General features: G+C 37.4%; 2 protein-coding genes, 1 long non-coding RNA gene, 2 other non-coding genes and 3 pseudogenes across 5 annotated transcripts; 2 read left to right on the forward strand and 6 right to left on the reverse strand.

Annotated features, from left to right (window-relative positions):
* The first annotated feature begins 286 nt into the window (after positions 1–286).
* On the forward strand, positions 287–2,535 carry LOC110915426. Its single transcript, XM_022160126.2, has 6 exons — positions 287–486; positions 608–745; positions 827–911; positions 1,103–1,169; positions 1,332–1,590; positions 2,026–2,535. Exons 2-6 carry the CDS (start codon positions 610–612, stop codon positions 2,364–2,366), a joined length of 888 nt encoding a protein of 295 aa, XP_022015818.1. The 5' UTR covers positions 287–486; positions 608–609; the 3' UTR covers positions 2,367–2,535.
* Positions 2,535–4,646, forward strand: LOC110915431 (DUF724 domain-containing protein 8-like; the record flags this gene model as incomplete). Its single annotated transcript, XM_035984882.1, has 3 exons — positions 2,535–2,944; positions 4,020–4,196; positions 4,427–4,646. Coding segments are annotated over 3 exons (597 nt in total), but the record flags the coding sequence as incomplete, so codon positions are not given.
* On the reverse strand, positions 3,330–3,423 carry LOC118488738 (annotated as a pseudogene).
* Positions 4,647–4,650: 4 nt separating the features above from the next.
* LOC110915429 lies at positions 4,651–6,597 on the reverse strand. The gene is made up of 2 exons (XR_002578973.2): positions 6,364–6,597; positions 4,651–6,256 (listed from the first exon to the last, which is right to left on the reverse strand). It is a non-coding gene; the product is annotated as an uncharacterized LOC110915429 (long non-coding RNA).
* LOC118488733 lies at positions 5,284–5,377 on the reverse strand (annotated as a pseudogene).
* Positions 5,407–5,517, reverse strand: LOC118488730 (annotated as a pseudogene).
* Positions 5,585–5,687, reverse strand: LOC118488724. Its single transcript, XR_004885268.1, has one exon. It is a non-coding gene; the product is annotated as a small nucleolar RNA Z103 (small nucleolar RNA).
* Positions 5,911–6,056, reverse strand: LOC118488756. The gene has a single exon (XR_004885291.1). It is a non-coding gene; the product is annotated as a small nucleolar RNA snoR137 (small nucleolar RNA).
* Positions 6,598–18,373: the final 11,776 nt, after the last annotated feature.

Here is an 18,373-nt window from a genome sequence, read left to right on the forward strand (position 1 = left end):
GTCTGAATGGTTTAGACATTTGTCTCTGAACAATTAAGTATTATACAAAGTCTAAATGGTTAAGACTTTTAATCTGAATTGGTCAGACAATTGTCTCTGAAGGGTTAAGCATTATGCTGACTCTTAATGGTTCAGACCTCTTACTGATTCAACACTTAGTAATTCAGACCTTTTACTAGTTCAACACTTAAGTATTCAGAAATTACCAAATAGTCCCTTAGTAATCCTACCAACCAAATCTTTGTCCAATAGCCACGTGACACATCATTTACATTTTCCCTCCATTCCCAAATCCCCACAGTTGTCGATTCCTTTTTCATCACGACTCATAACTCTACTCTAAAGGCAAGCATAGCTCAAGAAGCCCTAATCTGTACGTATAATCAATCAATCAATCAATCGTCTTTGTTGAGTGTGAAGAATGCAAATGCAGCCCTAATCATCTCCTAACGGCTTCCGCCAATCGTCACCGATCCTCACCTGAAGGTAACTTCCTTCCTTTTAATCGATTTATTTATGTTTGTTTGTTCATGGAAATATATATCTGAAGTTAATCTCTCATACAAACCCAGATTTTGTTATTGAGTAATTTGGATGACAAATGCAGGCATGGAGTATGCTAAAAGGAGAAAGATATCAGATGTAACTAAAGAGGGTCATTTTGACAACAGAAAAAAGCTTCTTATTCTTGATTTAGATGGGTTGCTTGCTGATCTTTTAGCAGACCCAGATGATGAAGCTGCAGGTTAGGGTTTGATTACAATTTGAAATTCTTTGTGACTCTCAGTCAACTAATTGCTAATTTGACTATTGTTTTCTGTTGTAGGGTTTAAGAAGAGACCATTTTGTGACGAGTTTTTGGAATTTTGCTTTGAGAGATTTAATGTAGGAGTTTGGACAGCATTAACAAGGTGCTCGCTCTATTTAACTCAGCTTATTAATAATTGACTTGTTTTTTTCCTTCCATTTGGTTTTAAGTGAATAAGTCATGCCTGCCACTTGTATGGATTGTGAGCTATTATACTAACTACTAACCTTGTATATATGTTTTTCAATTTTTTATGTACTAATATATTTTATTGTGCTTATATACTTCATACAGATTCACTATGGAACATGCTCTTGACATTCTTATGAGAGACACTAAATACAAACTGCTTTTCCGTTGGGTAAACCGATTTATAAGTTGTATTATTATGTTGTTTATTTCACTTTTAGGCGTTAATAGTATGCTAAAATATAAAATGATCACAGCCATTTCTGATGGTTTATGTGATTAATATACGACTTCGATATGATATTCAATTGATATTGATCTTGTTTTTCTGCAGGATCAAGCACATTGTACCGAGATGGGTTTTAATGATGGGAACGAGGACGATATCTTATTTGTAAAGGAACTCAGAAAGTTATGGGAAAAAAAAGATCCAGGTCTTCCTTGGGAAGTAGGAGAGTATGATGAATCAAATACACTTTTAGTGGAAAATCATCCACATGTGGCTCTGAATGACCTTTTTTCCCATTTAAAGCCACATTCAACAATCTTTCCTTACCCTTACCGTCACTACAATACAGAAGATAATTCCTTCGGTAAATTGTTTTACTTGGATCTTTCATGGTCTATGTGATTTTCTTAATTTAGAGGTGGCAATTTTTGCCCGTTTAATGAGTTAAAACGTTTAACTATAAAAAATATCTTATAAGAAACTGGCAAAAGCTGTCCAAACCACAAGTTTTAATGCATGAAAACCTCCTAGGTCGTCTTATGCATACTGAAAATCTGATTATTACATAAATAATATAACTTCGTTAATCATGTTTACCACCCTTATTATTCATATAAAGAGTTTCAAAATTTTGGGAAAAAATGTTTCTGTTAACCCGACAGAGCCGGATCATTTTGACATGTACGAAAGATCACTCCTTTTGCTTGAAACCCGTTTTGACACGTTACCCGACCTGCCCATTTTGCCACGTGTACTAAATCATGTACAAACTAGTTATATTCTTGAGGTCTTGTTACAGGTCCAGAAGGCGACCTTCGTATATATCTGGAGAGGTTAGCAGCATCAGACAACGTTCAAAAATTTGTATCAGAAAATTCGTTTGACCAACAACTTTTCCATGTTGAAGACTATCCATGGATATTTCCGGAAGACTATCTAAACGGTATTCGCACATACTTGTATAAACATAAAGCTAGTGATTCGGTGGATGCCCAATGTAAAAACACATCGGAACTAAAAGCCAATAGTTCTACACTCCTTTGGCTGCTGAGACTTCATTGGAACCAGGCCCCAACACTACTACTGCTTTGGTTGATCTCAGTGCTCAGACTTCAACAGAACCACAAACCACTGCTGTAACCATCACGGACTACCAACAACATTGGCCTTTTATCAAGCAGTCTCCAATTTGGGCTACCATTGACTCTCTTGTGTCATGTCTAACGCCGCCTCAAACGCCACACTTTTTCCCATTGAAGAAGACGAAAGAGCTTCATCGTGAGGGTTTAGCCATTGCTCACATGTTGACTTGTTATAATCTGGTTCAGAGCCTTCCAAACAAACATAAAACTGAATGATCCAGTTGACATAATCAACGACAATTTGGAAGTTTTAGTTGACTTGGAGGCTCACGGGTTTGATGTGGATTTAATTAGATGTCGTTTAAACGAGTTGCTTTCTTTGAAATCCAAAGCAGGCCAGCATGAGGACACTCTTAAAGAGCTTGAAAAGCGCAGTTATGAAAAGCTTGTAATTGAGAAAGAGATGGACCAATTAAAAGCGGAGATGGAGAAGTTGCAAGAAAAGATGATGCATGCAGAGATTATGCGGAAAGCGAAAGAGGAAGAGCTTGTAAGGTTGCAATCAAACTTACATCCTGATTTCACCCAAATCAATGATTGGGAGCTTGCTTTCGGAAAACTCGCAGCGACCCCATTGTAAGAAAGGTCTTCTTTTAGTTTTGGGCTTTTGGCATTGTTCTTGGTAGATATTAGTATTAACCCTCATGTGGTGTTCTATGTTCATGTGAAAATTGGGAGCTTGCTTTCGGAAAACTCTATTATGATATCGCTTATCGGTCACGAGTTTGTTCCATGTGTTTTGCTAAAATGGGAGGGGTTTGAATACAAGTTTTTCCGACGGATCATATTTCCAATATGTTTAATTCTTTAAAATGTATTAAAATTACAACTTGTAACTTATAAAAATATTAACTTGGTCTTCACGGTTTAGAGATTTAGAACATGTCTATTTAAAAACTATGAACAAATTTGCCAAAATATAGTTAAAATCAAAGAATCATATTTGAACAAATGTAGTTTAGCCTCTTCGGTTCAGGTCTCCAATAATTGTTTCCACATGGATGGATATCATCGTCGGAAGAACAGATGTTTTTATTTGAATCATCATCAGAGGAACTCGAATTTTTATCAACATAAACAAAGATAGGATCAGATTTCTGACTTAATTTTTTGTTAACCTGATGACCCGGATCAATTTGATATGTAAGAAAGATCACTCCTTTTGCTTGAAACCCATTTTGACACGTTACCCGACCGACCCATTTTGCCAAGTATACTTATACATGTACAAACTAGTTATATTCTTGATATGACCCGTTTTGACGGTCATCTCTTCCGCTTCAACTTCTTCGGGTTCACCAGCAAAAACTCCTGAATCTTATCCCAAGCCATTTGCTGCAGTGTTCCCGTCCAACCCGATGAACCCGGACCCCATCCGAAGGGCTTCACCCTAATTAGTAAAGATAAAAAGGTGGCTTATCCCAAGCCATTTGCTGCAGTGTTCCCGTCCAACCCGATGAACCCGGACCCCATCCGAAGGGCTTCACCCTAATTTGCGGTTTAGGGTAATTCAACGACGGCGGTGGCTTTTCCTCTTCTCCATTTTCCTAACTGAAACGTTGGTACAGTTTCATGTATTGATATTCTCTCGCATATGCACATTTTATTGAGTAATTTGGATGACAAATGTTGAAATATGGATGATTTGCAGGCATGGAGTATATGACCATTTGTTGATCATTTTGACCCACACAAAGATGATGCATGCTGAGACTTTGCAGAAAGCGAAAGAGGAAGAAATTGTGAGGATGCAATCAAACTTACATCCTGATTTCACCCAAATCAATGATTGGGAGCTTGCTTTCAGAAAACTCGTAGCGACCCCATTGTAAGAAAGGTCTTCTTTTAGTTTTGGGCTTTTGGCATTGTTCCTGGTAGATATATTACTGTTAATATTAACCCTCCTATTACAATGGTAAGTTAACCAAGTGATTCAGGCGTTGATTAGTGGGTTAGACTTTGGGTCTGCCCTGGGACCTTTGTGTTTCTGTTCTATGTATGTTTGTTGCTGTACTGCTTGTCTTTCTGCTGGCTAAGGTTGTATGGTTTTTTTTTCAGTGGAGAATGAGCCTGAACTCAAAGAATGTCTGTGCAGGATAGCACAAGTTTTCGTATTGCACCAGCCATCGTTGGTATCTTACAACTTCCTATTTTGGATGGCTCGATTTCAACCAACTGACACATATCACAGTTTACGCTTACTTTTAAGAAACTCTTGTATCACACATCGACTAATTTTATGTACATCAGTTCATTTCCTGATCAATATAGAATGCACATACTCATGCAGCTTTCTGTGTATCATTTTAAACAATGATCAAACTCTAAGAAAAACAAACAAAACAGGTCCACATTCAAACTAAAATATCACATAGCCATCGACACACTTATATGTGGCTTAAGATCATTCTAAGATATACAATACACCATACTAAGAAATCTTCGGAAAAGTAAAAAACAAACATATATTTGTTTCAAAAACAAAGCTCAATGCAACACTTAATCCGGTCAAGAAAACGTTATACATTAACATCTTCATAGATACTCTAAATCGCTAAGTCACAGCTAATCGCAAGTCACAGCTACCATTGGGGATCATCGCGGTCCCTGGTCCATCAAAACACCAGGCGTCTCCGATTTGCATTTGCTAGCAAAGACATATCTATTGTATTTCTTGTGTTCGTTTATCATTTGATCATTCGACTTACGATTACAATAATAGAAGAAAAATGTATGTTAATTGGTTCTCAAAAGTCATAGATATCTGGTAAAACTGAGTACTTGTAACATATCTAAATTGGTTCTTATTCTTAAAATTCATAGCTTTTGAACATTATCTATTAAAAAGGTATGAACAAATTCAACAAAAGATAGTTGAACTCAATGGATCAAACTTTGAACAGAAATGTAGTTTAGCCTCTTCAGTTCAGGTCTCCAATAATCGTTTCCGCATGGACATATATCATCCTCGGAAGAACGAAAGTTTTTATTTGAATCATCATCAGAGGAACTCGAATTTTAATCAAGAAAAACAGAGATAGGATCAGATTTCTGGCTTGGATTCTCTATAATATAATAGAGAATATTATAATTAAATGCGCTCAGTATAATCAACTTCGATCATCTGGGGAAATAATCATCATTTCCACTCTCTAACTATCAAAACAGATAACAAAAAATAATAAAATAAAAACTAATCAAAATACATTTTTGAAGATGGATCAGATTTCTGGCTTGAAGTTCTCGAAAAGGAGAAACATAAAGTGAGCGCTCAGTAATTTCAGATTCGATCATCTGGGGAAATAATCATCACATCCATCACCTACAACTTTCTACTAAAATTTCTACAGATCTACACCTTCAGAATCCAAAGTTTTCGAAAATTGGAGTATAAATAAAGCTTAATCATTGACTATTCCGATGCAAAATCAGCTAATTAGTTAAAAATATAAAGCAACCTAAATACCTAAATATCAAATATTTGCACAAAATCAGAACAAAAAATACCTAAGAATCAAATAAATCCTTTCGTAAAAGTGAAGAAATGTGCCAGGAGACAGGTAACGCCGATGCAATTGTATACACATCGAGCTGTTTAATACTGGTGATATATAACACTAAATATATGCTCCGGAAACTTGAAATTCTATCATTTAATTTTGAGAGATTTCACCATTTATGAAGCAACAAATCAACGGTACAAAAATTAGGGCTTACTTAAACCCTAAGAAGGCGATATTATGCTTCTATGCTCCGGAAATTAGGGCTTACCAAAATCATATGTTTGTCGTCGAAGTTCTGGAGTAGGTGTTTGATTTCAGCGTGCTGTTTTCTTCATGCCACCACACAGCCTGATACTTCAAGACTTCGACGACATACATACGATTTCTAAGCAACAAAATCAACGGTATAAAATGCTATAAAATGCTGAATCTATGCTCCGAAAACTTGAAAAGAAACATCATCTGTAAAAGAAAGACATCTGAAACAGTTACCTCCGCCGGTGAAATGTTGGTGAGAGAACGATGGCGATGGCTTGAATTGAATCGGGTTCTGGTATTTGTAGGCGGAGGAGGCTGATGATAAAAGGAACCCTAAACCCCAATTGTACTGAAATACCCTTTCTTTGCGTACGACGACGTTGCGACTTGTTAAGTTGTAACGGCTCTTTTCTTATGCCGCGGGGTGTGGGGGATTGGGTTGGCCATCCAAAAAAAAGTGGGGTATCAGGTATGAACAGGTATGGCCTAGCCGGCTGGAGTGACATGTTGATATTTTTTTATATATAGTTATTAGTTGATATAACTAAACATAAAGTTATATTAATTTAAAAAAAAGTTACATAAAATCATAAAAAATTTAAAAAACAACTTAATAAAGCCTAAAAAATAAAAAAGCCTTCATAATAAATTCTAAAAAGAAAATTACAAAGTACGGTAAATATTAAAGTAGGGAACCCAACGGAAATCTGCATTCCCATCGTGCATATACTCGATCTTCTCGATATCCACTCGATCGTCGTGGGTCAAGTCGCCCGCAGGGACATGGTCGAAGCAAACTTTAAACCTATCCAGCTTCGGTTTTAGCTCACGCCACTTATGTTGACAGGCGTTTAAGTTATGACGCGTGTTCCCGACATGTTGTTGGTCTGAAATGCTTGTGTCCAATAGGCGATTTCACCGCGACGTAGAGTTCGTTGTGCGTCAACGATCGACGTCACTAGTGTTACTTCCTCCTCCTCGATCCAATGAATCTTTTTCGTTTTTTGGTGTGGTTTTGGATGAAGATTTGTTATTTGTGTTTGGTTTTGGTTGAAGAAAATGTATTTGAAAACAAATGTAGTTTTGGATGAAGATTTGTTATTTGTGCCCCCCCCCCCCCCCCCCCCGCGGTCTTAGAGAAAAACAAATTTACCACGACTCAACTGAGCCAGCAAAATGGCATGACTATTGTTTTGATCCCCGACTTCTCAAAATTTTCTTTTGTATGACAAAGGTTACTTTGTTAGGTTTTGTGGCCATGTACCTTGCAATATAAAAAAGAAAACAGTTTTCATTTTTTGTATGTTTCTATGGGTGAACAGTACAGAAGAAAGACCGAGCAGAGCGAGACTAAGGTGGCAAGGCAGTACTGTGACGGAACATGTAACACTTGTTTCCATAATTACTGAATATCTTAAATATTCAGATGATTAGGTCCCATTTTTTTAAACATAACTTACGAGTCTGGGTTAACTGATAGCTCAGACAAGCAGACATCATAAATTATTACATATAATTTAAAGTTTAAAAACATTAAGATTTTAAACTCGAAAGGTTTGTCGTGCATGGTTGTCACACCCCGATTTCCACGTGTATCACCGGTGGGCCCGGTGGGGGGAATTACCGTGACGTAGTTGGCAACAATATAGTCAAACCACACAATTATATGAATGCACAGCGGAAGCATAAAGATAAATATAATTCAACCTTTTGAATGTAATATCAAGTGTATTACAGAAGTCGAATTGTATCCACAGGGGATCAAAATAATAATAAAGTATTGTTCAGTCAGATACAGCATCAAGCTTGCGAGACTTATCACGATGCTAGGAAGCTACTACCAGCCAATTTCGTGTAGTACTTGCACTTAATCTTTTTGGGAAAATACGTCAGTTTACACTGGTAAATACGTTCAACTGACACATTTGAAAATGTTTATTAAAATTGATTTGGATGCACGAGGCACAAACTCTTTTATAACTTGGGAAAATTATTAAAATCTTGTGAACGAATTACATGTCCTTTTATGCGTTCAGTAGCCCGGATCCTGTCCGGGTTAAAGATTAATAGACACACCACATTGCGTAAAACCGTAGTGTAAAAACCAACGGCTACGTCTTTTAATAATAATAATGTCGACATAATATACCGGGTGTACGCCTACACCGGGATGTCGAGGTCGTGGCCATTTCGTAAAATGATGCCAAGGATATCCGGGACAACGGTCATTAACCCCCCAAAGGCTTTTAAGTAACAAGACTGTTTAAATGAGCCGATCACATTATTCAATTAACCACCTAAGCGATGGAAGATATGATGCTCAATCAAGCGGTATTAATATACCGTATCCCAAGCCCGTATAAGGGAAAATAAGTTAAAGTATTTACCTTTGCAAGTATATCCTTAATGGATTACGTCACAGATAGCTTTTACTGGGGCTCCTATTCTGGAACGAAGGTTTTAATTAACCTATTAGAATCCTAACGGGTCTTTATATTGGTCGTAGCCTAGACCGGTTGGTTCCGAATATAAATACGGTTTAATCGCGCGAAAAGGCGAAAACCGAGAATGGAGTGTGATTCTGTCCCAACAAGTTCAGAGACTTGTTTTATATGGGTTTAAGGTTCACACTCTGGATTTCGGGGTCAAAATAATATGGTTTGACCCATATCGGCTAATTTATGAAAACTAGTTTCATAAGCCGAATCGTGCGCGCAATAGGCGCAACGGTTAACCATGAGAGTCCTACGCTTATTTCCTAAGTCAATATGCCTTAAAGATGTTGTGGTATCAGTAGGATACCTTCCGTGATGCCCGTAACGAGTTTAAGTTAATATTATGCCCCGTAGGGGTTTTTCGGTCATTTTAAAGACTTTTAAAGAGCTTTTCGAGTTCTACAGGAAATCTGAGTTTCCCGAACAGTTTATAAAGTTTAAAATACTTTATTTATTATTTAGAATCAGTAGCAACTGGAATCGGGTCAAAATACCTTGTAGAACTCAAGTTTTGGCCGAAAAGGGCATATTCGGTATTTACCGAACCGTGGCCATAACCGCAGGTTATGAGCAAGGTAAAAATTATTAAAAATCTTTAAAATTCCAAAAATATTATTTTACAACAGTGGGTAAAAGTTTTGGTGACGAAATCTTGGTTTAGGTAGGCGTTATGCTAATTGCGCCGTTTATTACAAAAGTTTACTTTAATTGCGCTATTTAGCATAACTTCCATTCTAGACCTCGGATTGACGTGAAACTTTAAGGACATGCTTATAATTTAGTAAGCAAGGTTATGGTCCGTTCACGCGTCCGAAATACTCGTTTTATTTTAAAAAGGGCGTTACGGTCAACTTTTAGGCGATTAACGGAAATGCGTAAAAGACTCGGACAAACAATGAACCGGTCACAGAGGGTTATACCATCATGTAACCTGGTCCTAAGAGAGTCCTAAGGCATATCTATACCTCACTAAAACGGGTCAGAACTGAAGTCAAAGCAAAAGTCAAACTTTTGCGACATTCGGCTCCGAACCGGTTCAATATAGCAAATGACCGAATCAAACGAGCGTAAACAAGTTTATAAACTCTATATCATGTTTTATGATCATCAAAACAGGTTTCATAGTATATACATTACAGATTATGCAAGATTCGCAAACATAGCTTTCTGTTGACTTTTTAAGCAAGCGTTTGACTCGATATTTGACATAGTTAGAGTGGTGATCATAGGGACCCCCTTTCAGAGGTTTATTACCCACACAAATACCATCTCATCACTACTTTTGATTCGACAATCTACTGAACTATTTGTGAGTTATGGCAAAGTCAACCGTTGGTTACGACGGATTGACTTTTAAGCTAAATCTATAGAAATATGAAACCACAAAGGGTTAGACCACTTACAGAAGCTTAAGGCAAGACTTAAGAACACAGAGGAAAGCTTGAGAGCTCCAAGAATGATCAGTAGTTGAGTTTTGAGGTGTGTTCTAAGTTGTGAACAAGTATGCCTATTTATAGTGCAAACCAAGCTCCAAGATCATCACACATTGGTCTACAAGTGACCATGGATGATGGGCAGGTGGCCTAGAGTGTTATGGGTCGAGTAGGGGGCGCCCATGCCTCATTTATTGGAGATTTGATCTTTCACAAGCTCAAAAGGCATAAAAATCCAAAGTTTCTGCATCTGGGCGTCCCACGCGGCCCGCATGGAGGAACCATGCACTTTGTACGCGGGCCGCCTGAGTTTTAAAAATCAGGCGCGTATATTAGGTGGCTCGCGGCCCGCCTTAACTTAACCCAAAACGTAACGCGGGTCGCGAGAGGTTAGATTTTCAGGTTTTTAAAATCTTTTGTAATCATTACGAAATCCTGGTAATTAATAACGAAATCTTTCGTAATTATTAACCTGACCTTTCGGGTTTGAAGGGGTAACTTTGCGGTTTGGCCCTTGGTTAATTACAATTAAGGGCCTTGTGTTATTTACCCGCATTATTAAGTCCCCGGTTAATTTATTAATTATTCGGAAAGCCTTAACTTTCATTGTTGACGCTTTTAACCCTTCTTATACGAATTCGATCATAACTTTCTCGTTTTAAATCGGAACTTCGCGAAATTTATATATATTGCATTCTAGTGAGCGTATTATACTGTCACAAAGCCTCGGGAGCGTTAAAGGGTCACTCAGAGGTATAATTGAACATGTTGACACAGTTAACCCCTGTAGCTTGTAATCTCTCACTTTCTTCCGCGTTTCGCTTCCGTACGATCCATGATTCATTCGTTTGAAGGTACAAGCACCATTTAGGGTTACTATACAGTATATCTACCCTTGATTGACATTTATAACCCTCGAATTTATATACTTTCAAGGTTTGTCAATATTAGTCCTTTATTTAATATCAATGCCACGTGTAAACAAATGACACGTGTTAACACATCATTGGACACAAAAATTCGAGGTGTTACAATGGCCATGCTTTAACCTTCCCATAAATGTTTCCAAGGAGATAGTGGTTTAATAGTGTTCGGTTCCTCGTGTGGCTAGATTGTCCATCTGGTGATTGCTTTAGATTTTACCTATCATAAACACCCACAAACGGTTAGTATTTATGTTAATAAGTGGGATATCGACAAGAAAACAAATTTGGTTCATCCGAGCGGAATGCCTGGCTCGCTAGGCATCATGCCTAGCTCATTAGGCATAATGCCTGACTCGCTAGTTATGCCTAGCTCACCGGACATACCTTCTGACTCACTAGGCATATTTTCTGTTTCTGACTCATTTGGTATGCTTGCCTTACTAGACATAGGTGTTGTTTGTTTTTTCAGAGGTAAAACGTCTGCAGTCTGCGGACCACATCTGCAGACATCTGTAGCTGAAGAGGTGGACCAAACATCTACAATCTGCAAGAAGAAGACTGTTTGTTTTTCAACTTCTGCAAGCTGCTGAAATAAACTGAAATATAAATAAACTGATTTCCAATTCTAGTTTTTGTTATATTCTATTCATCAGAGCAAAACTATTGAAAACCAACTATCCAGAGGTATACATAAAGATCAAAAACCTTGATAGAACTCTTCTATGTATCATCACACTATCAGAGAACTCTTCTATCTGTATATAAACGTACTTATACATCTGTTAAAACATTCTTATTTTGCTTGTGACAAGCAAAATGTATATCAAATTAGCGAAAAAGGCAAAAGGACTTTGTAAATTCTATCCTTGTAGTGTTCCATTAGTTAATGAATGAGTATTATAAAATCAAAACCCTAACATAAGGTAGATCGACGGAGGTGGAGGTTATATTTAAAAGCTTCTTGAAACAGAATCCTAAGTATAACAAACCCTAAGGCCTCATTTGTTACAACAAAGGTCTAAAATAATCATTATATATTATAAACTAATTCTCTTGTTCAACAAGTATATTTACTAATCAGATCAGCAGTTAATTTTCAAACATAAAAATTATTCTCTGGACTGAATCGATTGAGAAACATAAATTTGCAGGGTTTGTTGGTGAGAGAGATGACTTGTAGAAAATTGGGAGCTTGGAATAATAACAAAAACTTATTCAGATCTTTATAATAGTGTTGATGATGACAACAAGTTGGAAGAAAAACTGACTATGAATTGCGTACCTGAAGTGAGGGCTTCGACGGAGGTGGAGGCCGTCGGAGGTGGAGGTCGATGGAGGTGGAGATCGATGGACGTGTCGGCTGGATGCTAGGGTTTTTGAGATGTGTTTTGAAAGAGCAGAGGGGAAGAGGTATAGATCAAGTATAATCAGTTACCTTGGTTGATGATGATGGTGTAATACGGCGGATGACGACGGTGACGGAGAAGCCCTACAACCGCAACATAGCACAAAGGAAGGAAGGAAGGAGAGTTCTGTTTTGTTTTTGGTATCTGGCAAGATGAAAGAGAAGAGGTTAGAAGACATAGACCAAGGTCTGCACCAAGAAGAGGTCTCGTAGACCAGGGGCGTACCCACCCTAAGCCAAGGGTGGGCGAGCGCACCTCATGAAAAAATATTTTCTAGTGTTATTTTAAGCTGGAAATCCCGCCCGCACCCGTTGGAATTTTTCACCCGCACCCCTTGAAAATTTTCAACCGCCCCACTTAGAAAAAAAAAATTATTAACCACTTATTCACTTAATTATTTAATCCAATCAAAGCCCAATTGCAATCAATTTTTATTAACACAAGCCAAACCCAACCTAAATAAATTTGAACTAAATAAAATAACGAAAACCCATCCACCCATTCCATTTCCAAATCCCGCCCCCAAAAAAATTCCCAGCGACTTGACGCCACTGCTCACGACCTGATAGCTTTTTTTACCGGAAAAACCAAAATTCCAGTTGGACCAACCCATATTACGTCAGAATTCCAATATAAAACTAGTATGGTTTATTTATTTATTTATTTATTTATTTTGTTTTATGTGATGTTTAGGAGAAAAACATAGATTTGTAAGGGTTTAATCTTTTTATTTTTTTTATTTTTTGTTGTTCTAGACTTGTAGTTAAATGATTTTGTTGTTTTATTTATAGCGTTGTTTGTTTAAATTATTAGTTACAAGTAATCAACATTTAATATTAGGGCTTGAATGTTTAAAAATATAATTGAAAGCTATGGGCTATGGTTGAACATGATTGTTTATTTTAGGGTCCTAATATTAATACATGGCAAAAACTTATTTACACATGGTGTATACGGGCCGTATACAGTTATACGGCCCGTATATAATAAAATAAAACTAACAAAGTCTATGCCTTCAGACTTTGTCAGTTTTTTTCATTCCATACGGGCCGTATAACTGTATACGGCCCGTATACACCATGTGTAAAGAATTTGGCTGGTCGTATACAATGGATACGAACAATGTATACGGGCCGTATAACTGTATACGGCCCGTATGAAAAGAAAATTAGATTTTACCCAAAGTATTTAATGGATTTAAGGTGTCAATCACACGAGACATTTTACAGTCGTTAGGTGGTCAAATCTTTCTAATAGTAGAAAAAAAAAAATAAAACTTTAACAAGTAACAAAGATTGAAAAACAAAAAAACGTGTCGTATGACTGTAATAAAAAGGAAGGGTGAGGCATTTGATGAGAGTTGTAAGGAGAAGCGTTTTAATCACTTGTTTTCAATGTGGATGTAATGCAATGATTCTGCTAGTGGTCGGGCTTCCAATGCTTACACAGGGTGATAAACAACGCTGATATGAACCCAAACCAACTGCTTTGTCTTGAGTCGTCGGGAAAACTTTTCCTCAGGGGAGGGTGAGTAGTATTAGTCTGAGTCCATTGTGGTTCGTGAATGTTTCGAATCATCATAGAAGACGTGTCGGGTTCTGCTAGAAGAGTATAAGGATTTTGTTGGTTTGTTTCCAAGTAGGGTTTAGAATGTTTGAAGTATTCTTGGTTCAATACCAACTCTTCTGAAAGACAAGAATACAACGTTCATGTATCACAAGGAATGACCGATCTAAGGCAGGGAACCTGTTTTAGATACACAAATTCGTCACCGATTTCTACAGCACAAGCACATACACAGTTTGTTGGAAGAACCCTACACGTCTTCTGCTAGTTACTCTTTTCTTTGATTTCAACAAATCTTTCAAGGTCTTAAGTGATGGACAATTGGTTAAAAGATGTAGAAGAGTTTGTGTAGAGATCTTTACGTACAAATTTGCATCATCCTTATGGTTACAAATGAAGTATTAAAAGATGTTAGTTTCTTGACAATATGGTTTCTCGACAAATGAAGTATTATCTGTCATTGCTGCCTCTTCGGTTGGTAAAAGACATAGGATGGTTTCCTCAACGAAGAACCATCAGCCATTATCTGCCCTTTTTCCTTTGGTTTCTGGTTGATTTTGAGGGTGAGGGTTTTGCATTGATTCCTTCCTGAATCTGAATCTGAAAGTTAACTAGACCCCTCAAGTTGTCATTCGTAACAACTAAGCGTCTGGAGAAGAGTATGTTGATATAGGAGAGTTGAACCTGACACGTCTTCTGTGATGATTTGAAACATTCCGAATAACTAGCAGAACCCGATCCACTTACATTCGAATAACGCTGAGAATCCACAACGCTTATGGCCAGATTCTTTCCTTCAATCTTGGCAAAATCAATGTCTGCTTGTTTTATTATCACGAAAGTACTGAACAACCGAGATAGGCACAATAACAACAACAACTTTCCATGATTTGGAGACTGATCGGAATCGAATCAGTGATTTTACTGGAAGCCGTTTGATTATTTCTTGTTTTATTATCACGAAAGTACTGAACAACCGAGATAGGCACAATAACAACAACAGCTTTCCATGATTTGGGGACTGATCGGAATCGAATCAGTGATTTTACTGGAAGCCGTTTGATTATTTCCTCTTGGATCTCGAAAGGCACGTTGTCTGACATCTTGATTTTGATTACCAACTCACCATATCAATTTCTAGGTAGTTAACAATGCTAATTAGAAAAAAACGTGATTCATATATACAACGGTCTCTTTGCTTCGTCCACTAGAACTATTTGTGTATGCATTCTTTTGGTAGTTAACAACGCTAATTAGAAAAAAAAAATCTGTAAAATTAATCATATCGATTGCTATAACAGGATGGATGTGACACACACAGATAGATAAGTTGTCACAGTTGTCAAGACTGTTTGTCGGGTTTCCAATGCTCACACAGGGTGATAAACAACGCTGATACGAACACATGTGTTTCGAAATAGGCTTTGTTCTTGGTTTAATGAAGTTACACGTAACATCTACTTATATTGAGATTTAAACAATGCCCGCCTCAACTGAGATAACGGACATCCATCAAGCTCAAAAAGAAAACTTGTGTTTCCCATAGTCACAAAAGATTGCGGTTTGTATTTCGCATAGCCACCGTTTCCGTAGTAAAAAACGGTTGCGGTTTGTATTTCGCATAGCCACCGTTTCCGTAGTAAAGAACGGTTGGGTTTGCACATTCAATCTTCAATACTTCATTAAAATACCACTAGTAGAAGAACCCGACACGTCTTCATGTTACAGAGAATGTTCTAGAAATTGAAGGAAAAGGAAAAGATTTGTTGAAATCGAATTTGACAACTATGACAGCTTATTAAAGGTAGCAATCACCTCCAATCATTTCCTGGTCAAATCACACACTGTAAAGTTTAAAGTTATCGTGTGTTGTAGTTTTGAAAGATGACCGAATAAAGATCTGAATAACAAACTGTGGAGAACTTGTTTGTGTCGGGTTCTTCTGCTAGTTACTTGATCAACGGACTGATCGGTAACGTTACTCTACTTGTGCTCCGATTTAAGCGGCGTGTTCCGATCAACGTTGTTTAAAGGTGATGAAGAGTTTAGAAACCCTAGAATGATACTACGGTGGTAGCGATGTTTTCGGCGGCGGCTAGGGTTCAATTTCTACCACGGTAAGTTTTCAGTTCCGATTGGGTTTAAGACTTGCAGATCGGCCGGCAATCCTCTTGGCCCTCAGGTTAAACCTATGGTGATGGTCTGGTGACCGTAACCGCTGTGGGTTCTAGGGTTCCAGCGAGGGTACCGGTGTCTCTCATCGGACGATCTAGAGACAAAATGGGAAACTTGAAGTCGATCTCGAACAATCGCAACGTCCGAGATTTGAACCAGTGTTCCTGCGAGAATTCAGGTAAGCTCTTTCGTGAGATTTCATATAGAATCTTATTATATATAAAATGTGGTTGTATTCCTTAAAGTACTTTGAAATGGCTGTCACCCAATCTGCCCATTATGAGCTACCTTGATATATTTTGTAACTTACATCTACAGTTGAAATTTGCAGGTTTCATATTCAAAGTATTATCCACCATTATGGTAAGTTTAATGTTTAGAATGAATAAAATTTGGAACATATATTTTATATTTTGTTTAAGGAAAGTATGACTACATGGTTTGGAAAATTCTATACTTCCTTACAGGTTTAAAATGGTTTTCAATAAGCAAAGGCATAGACAAACGAGGTAACAGGTTGGAAGAAACTAGATGTGCAGAATGGTTCAGGTGTCGGCGTAGGCTATCTCGACATTTGCATAGGTTACGCCGGGTTATTTTTCATTCGATGTGTTCGCACGTTTAAAATTTAATCAAATCTTTTATGTGTTATGCAACTATACTAATGCTTTTGCGCGTTGCGGCGTGACCCAATGACTACGAAAGACGTGTCAGCAACGGCAAACAGATACCGAATATAAAAACATAAATAAAATGACGTGGTAAGGATAGCCACTCCGTCATAAAAAACGATTTTAAATAACTTAATATATAATAATAGGACCCACACGTCCTACACGTTGGAAATTCGGTTGTTTTCAGTTCAGCTATTACGGTGCTAACAGGTTAAAATATGGATGAGCTCGGTACCGGTAACGGCAGCGAAAGTACCGATCCAGAAAATCATCGAAATTAGGTACCGGCAACGAAAATGCTCGGTACAATACGGTATGGTATTTGAAGGTAAAAATAAATAAATACAGGTATGGTGCTAGATCGGTGTCGAACCGAAAGTAACGATTCTGAAAACGCCAAAAGGTGGGTACCAAATTGGTACCGAAAATGATTTGGTATAGTAAATTTGGCACCGATACGATACCGGTTCGTTTACAGGATTTGATACGATTTGCTCATCAATATTCTAAAAATCCAAGTTAATTTTACATGCTACAATTCAATTATTACAGAAAAAGATAAAAAAGAAAGCAAAATAAGTTGTCATTTAAACGAAATACAGTTTACTTACTGTGTGTATGAAAAGTAATCTAAACGGTGCAATTACTTGCATTGCTGCGTTGCTACAGGATTTGATAAGCTCGGTACCAATCGGTACCAAAAATACTATTACTGAAATCCCCAAAAGTGGGTACCGGTACCGAATATACCTAGTATGGTACGGTTTGGTACCGGTCGGTACTGGTACGGCACCGGTATTTGAGGCGTTTTCAAAATCGTTACTTTCGGTTCGACACCGGTCTAGCACCATATCTGTATTTATTGATTTTTACCTTCAAATACCATACCGTATTGTATCGACCATTTTCGGTGCCGGTACCTAATTTTGATGATTTGCCGGATCGGTACTTTCGCCGCCGTTACCGGTACCGAGCGCATCCATATTTTAACGTGTTAGCACCGTAATAACTGAACTGAAAACAACCGAATTTCCAACGTGTAGGTCCTATTATTGTATATTAGGTTATTTAAAATCGCTTTTTTATGATGGAGTGACTATCAACGTTGTTTAAAGGTGATGAAGAGTTTAGAAACCCTAAAATGATGGTGTTTTTACGGGAAAAAATGTGAACATCAATCTATACGGCCCGTATACATTTGGTAAACATCAAAAACCTCAGAAATAAATCCATTGAGCCGTATACTTTTTATAAATCGTATACACTTGTATACGGCTCGTTATACGGGCCGTATATAATAAAATAAAAAAAACATTCTCTGCGCATTTTCCTATTCAAAAACATTCTATACGAGCCGTATATATTGTATACGGCCCGTATACACTAGGGATGTGAAAATAAGATCTAGGGGGTGTGGGAATAAGGGGGGCCTTATTTTATTTAAGTGTTTAGTGTTGTTTTATGAACATAGAGCAAATTATATGTGTTAGGAACAATGAGTAAGAATGTAATCAACTTATGGCGTGTTTAGTATCTTTAGATGATATTTTGGATATATTTAAAAAAAAA

The sequence above is a fragment of the Helianthus annuus genome, chromosome 16 (assembly GCF_002127325.2).
Source record: "Helianthus annuus cultivar XRQ/B chromosome 16, HanXRQr2.0-SUNRISE, whole genome shotgun sequence".
Taxonomy (NCBI): Eukaryota; Viridiplantae; Streptophyta; class Magnoliopsida; order Asterales; family Asteraceae; genus Helianthus; species Helianthus annuus.